The sequence below is a fragment of the Letharia columbiana genome (assembly GCF_014066305.1).
Source record: "Letharia columbiana isolate WasteWater2 chromosome Unknown Sc0000020_s0, whole genome shotgun sequence".
Classification (NCBI taxonomy): Eukaryota; Fungi; Ascomycota; class Lecanoromycetes; order Lecanorales; family Parmeliaceae; genus Letharia; species Letharia columbiana.
In genome coordinates, this window is record NW_023501061.1 from 661,551 (window position 1) to 677,511 (window position 15,961).

The 15,961-nt window shown below is 39.9% G+C and overlaps 6 protein-coding genes across 6 annotated transcripts; all 6 read right to left on the bottom strand.

Moving 5' to 3' along the window:
- Positions 1 to 179: 179 nt before the first annotated feature.
- On the bottom strand, positions 180 to 1,004 carry HO173_006790 (uncharacterized protein; the record flags this gene model as incomplete). Its single annotated transcript, XM_037308696.1, has 1 exon — positions 180 to 1,004. The coding sequence occupies one exon, from the start codon at positions 1,002 to 1,004 to the stop codon at positions 180 to 182; it is 825 nt and encodes a 274-aa protein (XP_037164539.1).
- A 6,337-nt stretch (positions 1,005 to 7,341) lies between these two features.
- Positions 7,342 to 8,965, bottom strand: HO173_006791 (uncharacterized protein; the record flags this gene model as incomplete). The annotated part of the gene is made up of 3 exons (XM_037308697.1): positions 7,342 to 8,186; positions 8,240 to 8,478; positions 8,529 to 8,965. 3 exons carry the CDS (start codon positions 8,963 to 8,965, stop codon positions 7,342 to 7,344), a joined length of 1,521 nt encoding a protein of 506 aa, XP_037164540.1.
- A 105-nt stretch (positions 8,966 to 9,070) lies between these two features.
- HO173_006792 (uncharacterized protein) lies at positions 9,071 to 9,759 on the bottom strand (the record flags this gene model as incomplete). The annotated part of the gene is made up of 4 exons (XM_037308698.1): positions 9,071 to 9,426; positions 9,491 to 9,515; positions 9,568 to 9,609; positions 9,658 to 9,759. The coding sequence occupies 4 exons, from the start codon at positions 9,757 to 9,759 to the stop codon at positions 9,071 to 9,073; spliced, it is 525 nt and encodes a 174-aa protein (XP_037164541.1).
- Positions 9,760 to 10,384: 625 nt separating this feature from the next.
- On the bottom strand, positions 10,385 to 11,067 carry HO173_006793 (uncharacterized protein; the record flags this gene model as incomplete). Its single annotated transcript, XM_037308699.1, has 2 exons — positions 10,385 to 10,845; positions 11,064 to 11,067. 2 exons carry the CDS (start codon positions 11,065 to 11,067, stop codon positions 10,385 to 10,387), a joined length of 465 nt encoding a protein of 154 aa, XP_037164542.1.
- A 396-nt stretch (positions 11,068 to 11,463) lies between these two features.
- Positions 11,464 to 12,887, bottom strand: HO173_006794 (uncharacterized protein; the record flags this gene model as incomplete). Its single annotated transcript, XM_037308700.1, has 2 exons — positions 11,464 to 12,345; positions 12,588 to 12,887. The coding sequence occupies 2 exons, from the start codon at positions 12,885 to 12,887 to the stop codon at positions 11,464 to 11,466; spliced, it is 1,182 nt and encodes a 393-aa protein (XP_037164543.1).
- A 322-nt stretch (positions 12,888 to 13,209) lies between these two features.
- On the bottom strand, positions 13,210 to 14,172 carry HO173_006795 (uncharacterized protein; the record flags this gene model as incomplete). Its single annotated transcript, XM_037308701.1, has 3 exons — positions 13,210 to 13,587; positions 13,636 to 14,086; positions 14,144 to 14,172. 3 exons carry the CDS (start codon positions 14,170 to 14,172, stop codon positions 13,210 to 13,212), a joined length of 858 nt encoding a protein of 285 aa, XP_037164544.1.
- Between the last annotated feature and the right edge of the window lie 1,789 nt (positions 14,173 to 15,961).

The window sequence follows — 15,961 nt, forward strand, 5'->3', positions numbered from 1 at the left end:
CCTTGTCGAGGAGCTGCCCGGCTTTCCTGGGCTAGTAACTCAAGACATGGCAAGAAGTGCAAGCTTCTGAAGTCGTGCTACTGACGATGACTGCCACCGCCTGGATTGCTCAACTGAAAGCTGGACTCGACCCAGCTCATCACTGATATTCCTCAGAGGCGTAATTCTGACTACCGCCTTCACAGTTGCACCTTCTCTCCAGCCCCGTCCACAAAGCTCTGTTCTTGAAACTTTTTAAAGTCCTGCTGCATCTTCAAATGACTCGCGATGAACCTGTCCAACCGGCCTCTATCGTAGTATTTCCGCGCTGCTGCCGCCCCGTTCCCAAACGCGTCCAAAATATCAGAGATGTAGTCCGTGACGGCTGCCAGAGTCGCCGTGTCCAGTGCTTCCGTGTCTGCCCTCGCAACAACCACGTTTCCAACCCGACCTTGCCATTCCGCCGGTGCGAACCCCGTGACGGGATCGATCATCAGCCACGTGGCGTGCTGATTGTCTTCCAGCGGTTCTCTGACGTCCGCCACGCTGCAACGCTGTACGAGCAGCGGGAACCCGATCTTCTGCGATATAGGCACCGGCGAGGTCCTGAACATCAGATCGTCGCGCGGAGTGAGCCATTTCGAGTATCGCGCTCCGCCGTCCACTGAGGCGTACATCATGACTGTTCTGGCAACAGCATCTTTGGCGGAGGCGGGGTAGGGGTCGACACAGGCGGGCCTGTGGTCCTTCCAGTCCTCTTTCTGACAGAGACTGCTGCAGTAGGTAACGCCGTTGCAGCAGGCGCAGGGCACAGTGAGTTGGTCTGGTCGCGCGGCACAGCCGAGGTTGGAGCATTGCTTCGGCGGGACTTTGGCGCTGGGACGGGTCGAGCTCTTGCAGGCGGTCTTGTGTTGCGGCCAGTCTTTCTTTTGACACGTGCCGCTGCAGTATGAGGCTTGTTTGCAGCCGGCACAGCGCTTGGTGCATTGGGTTGTACAGCTGGGATTGGCGCAGGTCTCTGCCATCTCGGACAAGATCTTGTAGATGATCTAGTAGAGGATCTTGTAGATGATCTAGAGTGCTCAATCGTGGTGATCTGATACGACACGCGGTGCAGGTTCGAAAGTTTGATTGATTGATTGATTGATTGATTACATCATACTACCCTGAAGTCTTACCCTAGTGGCCGACTATGCGAATTACGTAATCTATCTGATCCTTTTAGCTAATTATATAATCTCAAATAAATAAGGCTATATAAGTCACCGTCATGGTTCGCGTCTTATTATACTTGATCCTTAGAAAGGGGTATACCCTACATCGCTAGAGCCCTTTCATCTTAATCGTATCCTTCTTTTTAACCGTCTACCCTAGTGAATTCTTATTATTAATTCTTATTAAGAGCTTAATATTATCTAATAAGTCTAATACTTCTTATAAAGTTCGTTGCTATAGAGGCGTAGCGTAATTTTATTAGTATATCCTTATAAGTAATAACCCTCTCTTTACCTTTCTTCTTTCTTTAATCTATTATATTCCTCGCTTCTTACTAAATAGCCTATATTTATAAAAGATATATCGAACTATCTACTTCGCTTTACACTCGTATTCTTTTATCCTCTATATTCGATATCTATCGATTATAAAGAAAGGCCTTAAGATTTATTTTCTCGATTTTTATTTATATTATTAGCAACGTCTTAGCGCGCTTAACTCTCGAATATAAAAGTTATATTTATTTTAACGATATTAATTAAATTCTTCTAAGAATATCGCCTCGCTTCTTATTAATCTATTTGATAGTTTATTATTTTTATTATATAGTCTCTAATAGCTATCTTAATTATCGATATTATTCTTATCTATATAATTAATAATTAGACTATTTCGTTAATATTTACCTTTACTCTTTTATTATAAATTACTCACTCTCGCTAATTAATAGCCTTCTTCGTCTCTCTATCCGCTTATTTATTATTATTAATATTAATATATATCGAAATTTAATATAATTCTATTATTACTTCGAGATATCTAAGCGAATTAATAATCTATACTATTTATATCATATAGATCTATTTTTAAATACTTACTCGAGTCTTCGATAGTTTAAATTAATACTTAATTATTCGTATTTACTATAACTCTACTAAGTTATAATCTTATTTAGTATATAACTATTATAGTTAGAGCTTAAAGAATATTATATAACTTCGTTAAGTATATTATATATTAGTCGCTTAAGTCTAAATAGATATTAAAAATAAAATTAATATCTAACGATATAGCTAATACTCTTATTTTTTTATTAATCCCGCTATCGTCTATATATATTATTATATATCTCTTATTAATCGATCTTTTAGCTAATTCTTTAGCAGCTTTCTTAGTCTTATAAATTATTATTTTAAGAGGCTCTTAATTAAAAGCGGCGCTAAAAGGGCGTAGTTTCTTAATCTTATTAATATTATTATATCGTTCTTCGAATTTATTAGTATATCGCTTTAGTAAACTTAGTTTCTTATTCTTCTTAAGTTTTCTTTTAGACTTTTATCGCTCGAAATATAATTTAATAATCTCGCTATATACTAAACTAATAGCGATTTATAAAATAGCTTTTAAGATAATTTTATCTAGCTATTATTTAACTAATAGAAGATATACTTCTATATCGAGTACTAAAATAAATATAGTCTTAAATACTTTAATTATCTTTCTTTCTATCTAAGATTAAATTCTTTATAGCGATAAGAGATAAATTTTATTATAGTTAATAGTGTCTTTTAGACTAATATTATATTAAGTAATAATATATTATTTATAAGATAATTACCGCCTAATAGAGCTATCTTATACTCTTATAATTATTACTCTATATTAATCTAATAATTCTCGCTAATATATCGATATTTTTAATAGCTTTAGATCGAATCTTCTTATTATAATAGCTTTATAGAAATTTAAAGTCGATTTCGACTTCTAAATAGCGAATAAAGCGTCTTATCTTAATATATTATCTCTTATTAAGTTATAGAGAATAATTTAAACTAAATCTCTATTTTCTATTAAGGTGTAGTAGTTAATATTTACTAGAATTAAACTTTAATTTATATTATAACACTTACTTTATATAAACTTCGTTATAGATTTTATAAAATACGTTATAGTTTTCCTCGATAGAGTCTTTTATTATTAGAAGATCTATATCGTTTATAAAGTCGATAGCTATTATTTCTAAGTCGACGCGATTATTATATTTATCGATAAGATTTAAGTTATAGAAGAGATAAAGTATAGATAATAGCGGTAATTCTTAAGAAATTTCGGTTACTATAAAAGTCTTTAATATAAAGTATTCGCTTATTTTTAATACTATTATTTTATTAGATAAGAACGATTCTATCTAGTTAACTACTCTTATATCGATTTTTCACTTTTAAAGATTATAGAGTAGTCGAGAATAAGAGACTTTATTATATATATCTGAAACGTCTAATAGTAATATCGTAGCTACTTTATTAGAGTTCTAGATCTAATATATTCTTTCTAGAAGATAGTGAATACCGTGTTTATATAATTGTAATCTACGATCTCTTATATATATAGCCAATAGAAGTCTATATATCTTTATAAGATATGCTATTCTCTTAATAAGAATAAACTTTATTATCTTTTCTATAGTATTAAGTAGAGCTATTAACCGATATCCTTTAGAAATCGAGTAATCTTTATTTAACTTCGAAAGAATAATTGTTATCGATATTCTAAAGTACTCTAAATAGTAGTCGTTCGTTATATATATATTAAATATTCTATATAGATAAGAAAGTAATAACTTTAGAATCTTCTTGAGAATTAGATTAGAGATTATATCTCCCTCGATATTCTCTTTAACGATACTTACATTATAGCCTTTCTTATTTTATTTATAATAATTATACTTATTAGATAGACTTATAAATACGCTATATCGACGTTAATATTATTTAACTTTATCTATATCGATAATAAAAAGAACGTTCTTATAAGAAGATCTACCTTTAAGTCTAATTCGTTATATTCTTATTTATCTTTATTAAATAGCGAAGAGAGATATATCTATATTATAAGTTATTTTCTAGCTTACTTAATCTTTTTCATATTATTTATAACGACTCATACGCCTTTATTATAAACTCTCTAAACGCCTTTCTAGTAATTCTCTTAATTAGATTATTTTTTAAAGTTCTTAGCGACTTTATATTTATTCTATACTTTCTTTAAAAGCGTTATTCTTTAACTTCTTTTTAGTAATTTATAATATCTTTATACTTTCTTATATTCTAATATAAATTCTAATCTAAATTATAGTAATAATCTAATAATCGAAGTAGACTTCTTTATAGTCGCTTAAATAGAGTTAATAATAATCGCTATTTAATAATTAATACTATTATTAATAAGGTTTTTATTATTTTTCTAGAGATTAATTAGATACTCTTTTCGATATTATAACTCTAGCGAGTATCTCTCTTAGAATCTTAGCGTTTAATTTATTAAAGTTTCGGCGTATTATTAATACTAACTTTATCACGATTAGCTTAAGCTTTATAAGAATTAAAAGATAATTAAATTCGTTTTCGAAATTATTTTCGATATTATAATTAATAATATTTATTATTAATACTAAAGTAACGAATAATAAATCTATTATTATTTAATAGTTTTCTTTATATATTATTATTTCTATTAGTAATATTTATTTTATAGTAAATTCTTTCGCTATAAGTATTAGTTCTTCTACTCTCTTATCGATATAAGTATTTAATTTCTCTTATATTATATAGTATAGATTAAAGTTACCTAGTATAATCTATTCGTTATTCTTAAACTCTATAAGCGTTTTATATAGTTCGTTAAGTTTATCTATTTATTAATCATCGAGATTATAGATATTATATATATATATAATTTTATTATTTTCGAATTTAATATTAAGAGTGTAGAGGTTCGATAAGTAATATAATAAATATTATTACTTTAATAATATTCTCTTATTAATATAGAAGTATACTCGTATATTATTATAATAGAGATAGATTAAGTTAAATCTATTCTTTAGAGAATAATACGATATATTTATATTAATATTTCTCTAGAGCTTCTAAATTACTACTATATCGATATTATAAATCTTTTTATTATTAAAGAGTTTTACTATAACTATTCTAGATTTTTTATATTATATTATAGTATTAATAGCTAACTAGAGTATACTATTATTTCTTAATATTATTATTAATATTACTTACTCGCTTCGCCTAGTTTATAGAGTTTATATCTTCTTTCTAAGTATTCTTCTTTTCTTAATTATCGATAAATCGAATATATCTCTTTTATTTCTATTAACGGAGATCGTAATTCTCTTATTATCACTCTTTTTAACTTAGGGACTATCTATTATTCTCGAGATTATTAATTTCCTCTATCGCTATATTATTCTTATATTATTTAACTTTATCTACTACTTTAAAGAGTAATCTATTTCTAAACGAGATTCTTATTAATAATATAAAAGTATATCTTTTTTACTTGACTAGAGATTTGATATAGTAGTTCTTTCGAGGTTCGGCGCTCTAATTTCTTCTCTATTAATTATCTTATTTTTATCTACTAGTCTACCGCGCGTAAATATTAGTCTTAAAAAAATTCTTTATTTCGTCTATAATTAGACGTATTCTAAGAGTAGTTATTTAATTAATTACTTATTTAATAGCTAGCTAATATCTTCTTTATTATTATAAATTATAAAGAAATTCATTATCTCGCTATTCTCATTCTCGCTATCTCCTCTTCTTTACTATATATATCTTATTTTAAGCCTTATATAATCTCTTATAAACTAGATATTTACGAGTATTAACCGTATAATCTTTATAATAATATTTCTCTAAATATTTCTCGTATACTAAATAATTCTTTTTAGAGTATATAATCGATAGATAATTATATTTTTAATATATAAAGTATTACTTTAATCTATACTATTTATTATAGACGTAATAATCATATAATTTTAAATCGATAATTAGACCTTCTTTTAATACTCTATTTTCTTTCTCTAAAAATACTAATTTAATAATTAATAAACTCTTATTATAACTCTCTTTATTCGCGCTAAATTAGCTTAGCTATACTATATTAAGACTTAGCGTATTAATATTCTCATTCTAAATCCTTTTTAATTATCGTAACTATATCTTTAATATCGAATATATTAATCCTTAGTCCTTACTCTATAAAGTAGAAGACTATACATTTTAATAATTACTCTTATACTATTATTTATCTTTAGAGTTTAATTCTTACTTTTTCTTAGTTTATTTATCTTCTTCTTATTTATAGCTATAATATATATATCGTTACTCGCTAGCCTTCTAGCCGTTCTAATAGATTTTCTTATAATATTTATACTCTTTATATATCTATTAATTATTATAATTATCTCGCTTAATATCTTTTCCTCTAATATTTTACTTATTATCTCGTTTTATAGCTTTATAATAATCTTATTTAGCTTATTATATAATACTTAGTCTTATTTCGATATTACTAATAATATAATAGAGATTTCTTCGATAATAAAGAAGAATATCGAGGATTAGTTTAGTACGCTAGTATAGCTAGTTATCGATATATTACTTTCTAGACTAGCTATCTAATACTTAATATATATAATCTTTTTTCTATATTATTATCTTAATTACTTAAGTTAATAACTAGTTTATATACTTTATTTAAGACTATCTAGTTTTAAATTTATTATTTACTCTTTCTATAAATATTATCGCCGCTCTAAGGTAGTAGCTACTTCGTTTATTAATAGTTTCTAATTTTCATCTATTATTTTTAATATAATATTTATCAATAACTTTAGTATAAATACGTATTTCTTAAAATTATAGTTATTATAATTCTATTAAGACTAGCTAATCTTATTTAATATAGTTATAAAAATATAAATATCCTCTAAAGTTAATTAAAGAGATACTAGTCTTACTAAATACTTTAAATATATATATCTACTTTTTATAGCTCAATAATATAACATAGCGTTGTCGAAAGTTTTTTTGCAGGTTCGAAAGTCCACCGCGTACCTGTATTCATTCTACGATGGCTAAGCCCTTTCGGGTTAGCTCTTTCGCTTACTCTACTACGAAACCTTCCGAAGGCTGCCAGCGAACTAATCCAAAGGGGCTAAGCGATCTTGGCACGTCTGTTGTTCTAGGCAGAGATGAGGTCCCTTCTGACAATGAGGCCTCTAGAAGCAGAACCATGCTTCCGCCTGCAAGATGCGATTCACTGGCCAATGCGCTCCCAGACTTACGCGCCGTCATATTTATGTACTCCATGCAAAGTAAAGGCCTTCGTGAAACTGATCCCCTTCCCCAATAAAATCGCAAACGTCGTCCCCAACGTCGGTCTCGCATGCGCCGTCACAAACGTCCCCGCCCGACTCCCATTCACGTAAAACCGATCAGCAAACGGCACCGTATTCTTGCCATTGGTAAAAAACGCATGCTCAAAACCAATGATGGTGTCGACATCGGTTGGGCAGGTCGCCGCAATCCACATGTCCCACATCCCATTGGCGATATCATCCTGTACGCTCGCGTAGGGAATGCCAACGCTCGTGGCTTGCGACATGTACCAGGAGCACTGCATTGAGACTGCGGCGGTCGGGAAGGTGCTCAGATTGAGGTATTGGTCCGGGAAGAGATTGAAGACCGTGCCCCATGATGTGGACATGCCGTAGTTGTAGGTGAAATGCTGGGGAGTGCCGTTGGTGAATGTGCCGTTGCTGTTGAGGTTCGTGCCGAGTCCTTGCGTGTATATCGTCCTGGCGAAGCTCTGAGCTGTCCGTGTGTAAGCTTGGTTGCCTGTTAGCGCTCCGTAGGCTTTCAGGCCTATGGCGGATGTTATGGCCAAGTTTGTTTGCTTGGCGGTTGCTTTGATCGAGTCGACGGTGTCATATTGCAGTGAAGGGTTCAGACCGCTGGTTTTGAGGTAGTCGGCGAATTGCTGGAAGAGCTTTCTGTGCGATTGGGCCCAGGTTTCGTCGCCGGTCAGTTGCTGGTATTGGTATACCATTATCAGAAAACCACCCGTGGCTTCAAGAAGGATTTTCTCGGAAGTAGCGTTGGTACGTCCGGTTGCTACAGGATAGGCTGGAGCTATATGTCAGCGAAGACCACTGGGGGATTCCTTAGATCAGGCTTACTGCCAAGGTCGTGCACCACATAGTCAGCAGTCCATGCTGGGCTCTCGGAGAATATGGCAACCGGTTCAAGCAAATACTTGATCCAATCTGGGCTCATGACACCTAGGATGGTAGAGGTTGGATATACTACGTCGACAGTATTTACATCTCCGTTCGTGGATATCTCTTTCAAGAAGACGTATGGATTGCTCGTGTCAGCAGTGTTGCTGGCGGGAAGTGTGATTTCCATGGCGCCATAGCTGAGGGGCAAGTCAGCAGCTCGCTCGGTTCTGACAGAATTGCAGCCTACCATTGCCGTACGGCTGCTGTCGTCAGATCAGTATAATTGCTAGAGATCGAACTCGTCTCGCTAATAATGGCCTTGTCCAAGGTTTGAGATTCCACGTATGCTGACTGATAATCGTTCAAAAAGGCATCGACGGTTTCTAGCACATTACGGTACTTTGACTTGAAGAACCCAACTTGGTCATTGCCCAGGTAATTGACCACATTATCTCTGTACTGGCCCACAGCGAATGTGACGGAGGAAGTTGAAGTGGTAGACACCGTGCTGAGCTTCTGAGCAAAAGCAATCCAATTACCTCTCCCATGGGTCGGTAAAGTTCTATCGAGGCTTCCAGACTCGACAAACTTGCTGAATACAGTGTCAAGCGGGCCACTCTGATAAGTAACTGATGAGCTGCCGGCTTGGCTGGTCGCAAGCACAATGGAGCCCCAAGCTGCCATCTCGTTGATCTCTGTATAGTCAGCAGCTTTGGGGTCAGTCAAACTTATCACAGAGGTAGCCCCTGTGTTCTGATGCTGTAACACGAGGTTATCCGGCTGGCCATATCACGAATCATCAATTGCGCTTAAAATTTGGACATCAGAGCTCCCGGCGACTGATATAGTGACATAGCTAAAAGGAAAAGACTGCCGAAGGTGATTATTTGGTGAGACAGGGGAGAAGAAGTCCACGACGATGCTAGCGGCGCCCGCATCTAATTCGGCTATCGTGTGGGTTGCAGTGTAACCAATGGATTTTTGCGTTGCTGTTGTGGTGTTTGTGATGCCATCTGGCGCACCAAAGAGCGTGAATGTTTTGCCATCGACTTGCGCCAGGATAGTCCATCCTAATGTCGTTTTGCTGGTCCAAAATTCGGCTTGGGCTGTGGGCAGATTGCTGACTTGGGAGCCGGGCAGCCAAGCTGTAGAATGTCAGTCTGCCGACGATGCTCTGGACTACGTAGGCTTTCGAAGGATGGTACTGACCTGATAGGTATGGATTCCTTACGGCCTGTTGATGATAAGTATATTGTGGGCCGTCGCTAATAACGATGGTGACTCACCAGGGGCAATGATGGTGCTTGAAACCCAGAGACGGTGACATCCTGGCGTTAGTCAGTACGGCGTAAAAAAGCCGACATTTCAAGACAGACCAGAGGATAGGGCCTGATGTTCTCAGGGAGAGCCGAGGCAAACGGAAGGCAGCACGCAAAGTACAAACACAGCCGGAGGATCGTTCCTGAATCTGAAGCCATTGTGGGCATGAGCTATCTAGAATCGATGAGGCCAGGCCAGAATGCTAGAAGAGTGGGCGTTTGGAATAAGTCAATGTGTGTGGCACAAGTGGTTTAGATGATGTCCTGACGCTCTAGCCACGTCGGGCTGAACAGCAATGTATCTAAAACTTGCGCGCGAGTCAAACTCGGACGCGAACTGCTTGTACAGTTGTACATTATATACGATTGTACTGTACTTTTGTACGAGGACCAACACGAGCTGGTGCGATCTAACTACTCGTATGTAATTAGCGTGGGCATACAACGTTGGAATTCTTGGCGCTCACACGTATCAACTATCTTATGTAGAGACTAAAGAATTCCTATATTTTGTGCACACGTTAAGATTAGAATCATCCTTGGCACTCTCATGACAAACTTTTCATCTCCAACTCACGTTATGACAGCGACAGCCTCTGTCCAAATCTTTTCCTGCTATTTAAGCTCACTTCTAATGCCATTGACCGAGCTTTGCTGACTCCGAGATCTTCCTTCCCATGCGGTCCATGTATCTTGCTAGGCTGGAGTAGTTTGGAGCGATTTGTTGCCCAAGCAAATGACCTCAATGCGATCATTCTTGCCAGACCCACTCACAACTCGAACATCATAGTTCGGCAGCGGCAGTGCTCTCATCCTTGATCTCTCCTTCCTGCTCGAAAAATGCGGCGGCCATGTTGTCGCTTATCTCTTCCTCCACCGCGTCGGCAAGAGATCTTGCACCCGTTTCCTCGCGGTACCGTTGAGCGATGTGCTTAGCGATCTCTCCATCATTGACAAAGTTCACAAACATGGTCCCTGCAAACCGTTTGCCGTCGGTATCGTTTGGGTTTACGGACACCATGCCACAGCTCGCGCATACATTTGTAGGCAGTAATAGCGCGTTCTCCTTCGTAGAAGGGTAAAAAGGTAAACAGGGTACGATAGCCGAAAAGCGCCCGGTAAGAGGCGCACCGAATGTCTGGATGATACACTGTTTGAGCGTAACCTGCAGGTCTCGGATAGGTGCCAGTTTGTGCTGCTCGTGGTTTCGGTCCTTGAGATTATCCACCCAGAACTTGGTGATTTCTTTAATGAATTGCAATTAAATAAGAATGCTTGGCAAGCTGATTCAGCTCCGCCTCCGATTTTGTTAGCGTCATTCATGAAATTGTAGACGTACTTCACTCTTGCAATAGCCACTGTCCCTCTACCTCGTTACATTCTATATCGAGCTGTGGATACACGCTTTTCCTAGTGTTTTCCTCTGACTTAGGCTTAATAGCCAATCGCCAGCCCTTCCCGACGCATCCACCATTCAAGGATCCCTCTTACCCAGCGGCCCACTCTTGCTCGAATCCCATTCGACCTGAAGCCGGCTCATGCCTTTCCAGTTATCACGACGTATCGATGCAATGATCTGTTAGTGGCTGTTAGATTTGCGATGGCATAAGGGCACTGCAGGCTTTTACGGCGAAATTAGGCATTTACGAGATTTGTTTTATAATAACATAATTAAATGAAATACTACGTATATCAATAAATCCTTCCTTCTAACCTTCTCCTGACCTATTTCGCAACATGCTATCCCTTCTTGCCGTCTAATTGACTTCCGACATTCAACACCTATTTTTTTAGTTAAATATGTATAGTTAATTTTTTATTAAAGTAGTTTTTAATTTTATTTATTTTTCTTTAACTCCGAGATTAGCTGCTAAAATTCAGAGCACCTTTAAGCAGTCGATCTGTGTAGCAACCAGACTCGAACAGCAACAGCATAGCCTGGCGTACATCATCTGTCGTCTTTTCAAACTCGTCCAAGAAGGCCACGGTCCTCTTCCCATCCCATTCTGCAAGATGATTATTCAATTGAATCCCAACTTCCGATCCATGGTACGAGTCCCATGGTCCAAAAATATCAGTATCGTACTGCATCGTGGTACAATCGACGATGATAAGCTCCAAAGACAGAAGGCCACCCGTACGGCGAGCTAGCTCCGTCTTCCCATGGCCGCTGAGACCGGTGAAGAAAAGTACTAGCGGCTTTGGCGAATTGAGCAGCAGTCGGCTTATGATTCGCTGCAGGACTTGCGTTGTCGCCAGCTGCTGTCCGAAGATGAAGTAGGGAGTTTCGAAGAGGGACATGATCTTGTTTGCTTCAGCGACATGAATCTCCCTGACTGTTGCCCGCTCTATTTGCGCAGCTTTCCAAAGGGGGTAACGCTGTAAGAGGTTAAAGGTCTTCCATAGCGCTTCCCTGATCTCGGTGGTACACCACGCCTCATGCACGTCAATGCCCGCCATCTGCTTCGGTTTGTCCTTTTTAGGGGCCTTAAGGTAATCCTGCCACATGTCTTTCGGTACGTCGTATGGACTTGCACCCATAGCAAGCAGAGCAACCACGGTTCCCGTTGTGTCCGCAAGCTTGTATTCGGTGCTTAGAGTAGTGTAGGGTAGCAGTGGAAGACCAAAGATCGCGGAGCCGTATAGGCTGATGCTTTTGTTTGGCTTGGCTCCTGCATGACATAGGATGCTGACGATCTCGGGCGACTTCTCCTTGGCGGCAAAGTATAGAGTCGTCTGCACCGACTGGCACAATCACTCTGCGATTTCGGATTCATGGTGTTGAGTCAAGTAGCGCTCTCTGCATTTTCCGTCCTTGCCGTGCTGGATAGCCCATGCGAGATTGTACACCGAGAAATCATGAATTTCCTTAGTGTGGTCAAGATAGCCGTCATCGCTCTTTGAGTGGCAGCGCTTGTCGCATTGTTCTCGGACAATGTTAGGCAGGAAGAATGGAGGAACAGTTGGGCTGTGTTGCGTGTTAGTACGCTGCCAATCAAAACAGTAAAGGAGACTTGCCGGGGATCCCCTTGGGACTTCACTGCGAGCGAAGCCATCAGTCTTTCCAATGAGTCGCTTGCTGCTGTACTAGTACGCGCTTGTCTCTTCCTCTTTGGTCTGCGCAGTCTTTGATTCGCAGTCTGTGCCGCCTTACGGAACGGAGGACTCGGGGCGTGACCAGAAGGACTTTCAGCCATGAAAACCAGCCTCGTGGGAATGGGAGCGATAGGACCTTCTGTGACTGTGGTGAGGACCAAGTATTCCCGTTGGGTTTGCTTTGTTACCATGATAGATCTCCACGCGTCCTGGCACACTGTACGCGTCTTGCTGGGAATAAATGATGAGGACGGGATGGCTCACATAGGATAGTAGTCATAAAGCACTTGGGCCTGGTACAACTCTGTTCGCTTTTCTGGTGGTGCGATGTGGATTCCGAATGGTGTGTAGGGAAGGGAGCTTTGGCAAGGCAATTTTTGAAATTGTTCGGACATAGGTAGGGACATGGGACGTCATTCCGGAGTGTTGAGAGAACTGGCTCGAAGGTTCTTGATCTGCCAAGAACTTCACACGACTAAATTCGAGGCTACATCTTCGCTCTTCAACCCGTCATCAGGTGCAATAATGGGCCATATCTCTATCGTGGATGTCCCTATCGCCAGGGCCTTCGAAAGCCCACCCGTCAATCCTTGGTCCCGCAGCCACCATTAGCTTCAATCCATTCCCTGACCTCTGTTCATCCACGAATCTCACGCATGCGGCATTCGCACCGAGATTCTTGATGCGACATTCTAGCTCCACTCCTTTCTTGACATCGAAGATCTGCACTCTTCCATCATCAGTTGCGGCAGCGACCAGATTGCGATGAAGGTCTAGCCCGATCGAGAGGTGATTCAATGCGTTGTTGCGGTATGCCGGGAATCTATCGTACGGTTGTGTGGCATGAGCGAGGCTGGCTCGCTTGGCATACCGGATATCATAGGTGCAAAGCTATAATGTTAGTCCAATCGTGCGTCAGGGGGAAGGACAACTGCTTACCTCGTTTTGCAGGCCTGCTACTACGATGAAGTTCTCATCGATACTCCTTGCGTGGTTAATCGCGCTGGTGTGTTGAATTCTCGGCTCTGCGCTCTCCGCGCCACTCCTGGTATCCCACAACCTGATTGCCCCTTCTCTACAGCCTTTCAAAACGACATTCGTACCTAACCAATCGACGGCCACTGCTTCATGCTGGCCTTGAATGCACTGGCTTCGTTCTAAAGCCCATTCGTCTTCGTTTTCACGAAGTAGAATGCTACCGCTGGATGCGGCGATTGCAAAGCTGCAGACCCCATGACCAGGATTCGCGGCAGATGCCCAATAGACGCCCGTTGGGTTGGGCGCCACCATTGAACCAGAAGGGTGATTCCATGAGAACCCGTCTCTAGCGATTGCGTCAAAATGAAGGGGATAGAGAGCTGACGCTAGCTGAGCGCCTTGTGTCGTTGCGCTGTATCATACACCGATTAGCTTGCTGTGGCAGGACGGTGTGACTACCCATGCTTACAGCAATATCCGGGAAGGTGACACGCTCATGGAGGTAACCCAATCACTGATCAGCACCTTCTCACAAGTGATAAGGATGACAACCTACGATCGAGTGCGGGCATACCGCGTCTTTATAAGGCCAATACGTGTGTAACATGGATCGTTTATAGAGAGTGGTGCTATCGACGTGTTAACTCAAACAACTGGGCTTTAGAATCCAAGTCTGAAAAAAAAAGGGAAGATGCTCACACCGAGGAGGTTAACCTATTGTTGTTACGTCTACTTAGGCCGGCAATAATAAATTGTGTAGTCTCATCGTGAATAAGATTCGTATACGAAGCAACATCCATGTCCTTAGCGTCTGGCCTTGGGACATAATTCCAAAGCTGTCGATCGCCGAGGCCTCTTGCCCACGCATCCAATACCGCGCCATGATTATGTGAGGCCCCGATCTCCCGTAATAGTCCCGCTCTGCCTGCAAGAGGGTGAGTATGCAGCCGCGATCTTTTGATCCCTCTTTTGTTGTATGCCATAATTTACACCATGTAAAGGAAACCGTGGTCTGTGGATTTACTGTGGGCCGGTCCATATTGTCGATGTGCGTGAATCAGAGTCCTTATCGATAAGATTGCCGGCGGCAATCTTTGTGCCATGACGTACCGCGTCTGTTTGTGTTGTGAAGCTATCCGGACATTGATATGTTGACACTAGAGTACCTGCATCTCTTGGGAAGAGCCCAATCCACTGTGATCATGTTCGCAGTCTGAGTCTGTCGGTACAGCACTTGAGACCAACATCCCATCTGACAAGCATTGAGAGGAGAGCTTATGGAAATATATCACCGCACTTGGCGTGATACCATGCCGGGGGTTGGTTTTGAGCAGCGTCTCTGGAGAACAAGCGGGAGTCTACAGCACGAAAAAGAGGGTTGTCGATCACTTTGATTGAGACCTACCTCCTGAGCCTCCTCTATATGTATTTATCGGCACCCGGAGAGTGAGGAAACATGCCTTGGAGCCCATGAAAGTTTCTCACAGGGTTTGCAAACGAAGCCTTCCAGCCAGAGCTCCTCTTTTGCTTCATGTCGCATCTCTCAAAGGCTGTCCGCTGCTTACGTCACAGTCTCGTCGTGCTTTCCAATTCATTGTCAGCTTTCGGCCTGATCTGTGTCATTCTTCTGTCCTTTGAGGCGTACTTTCTCCTTACATTCTGAGACTGAAGCCTAGGCGCATCGAGATAGATACAGAATGAAAAGCAGCAAGGCCTGATGCGCCAAGTCTACAACCCTAAACAACAACACACCCTACCGCAGACAGAGCCGAAGGCATTATATTCTTTCAACTGACGATATCAGAGCAGGCAAGAGCACGAGTGAACTGACCTACCTCAAGCGAGCTCGAGGAATGCGATGATGACTATACGCTCACGACGGGAAACCATGCAGAGAAAGATACTGATGGCCAATAGCCTGCCCATGCTTTTCAACTATCTTTACTTCTGTTGGAAATGTATGAAGGATTGATTGATTAAGTAGCTATGGGAGTGCTGAGTGGGCTACTTATACCCGTATTTGCCACCACGCTAATTTGCCACCTGATTGCCACCATGCGGGGTAGCTACAACACAGGTGCTGCAGCAAATCTCAACTACTTCGCACTGTCTTCCGCTTCTCGCAAGCATTGTATTGGATACGAAGGTTTCCTGTCACGTTTTCAGTCACTCAGCCCTATGAGCGCCACGGAGAAAATGGGTCAGCACTCAGTCAGCAGTCACAGCTGCACGGGTCCAAGCGCCCGCTCGTAACCGTGCCTCGGTACGAGGAGCGGCTAGGGGCGGA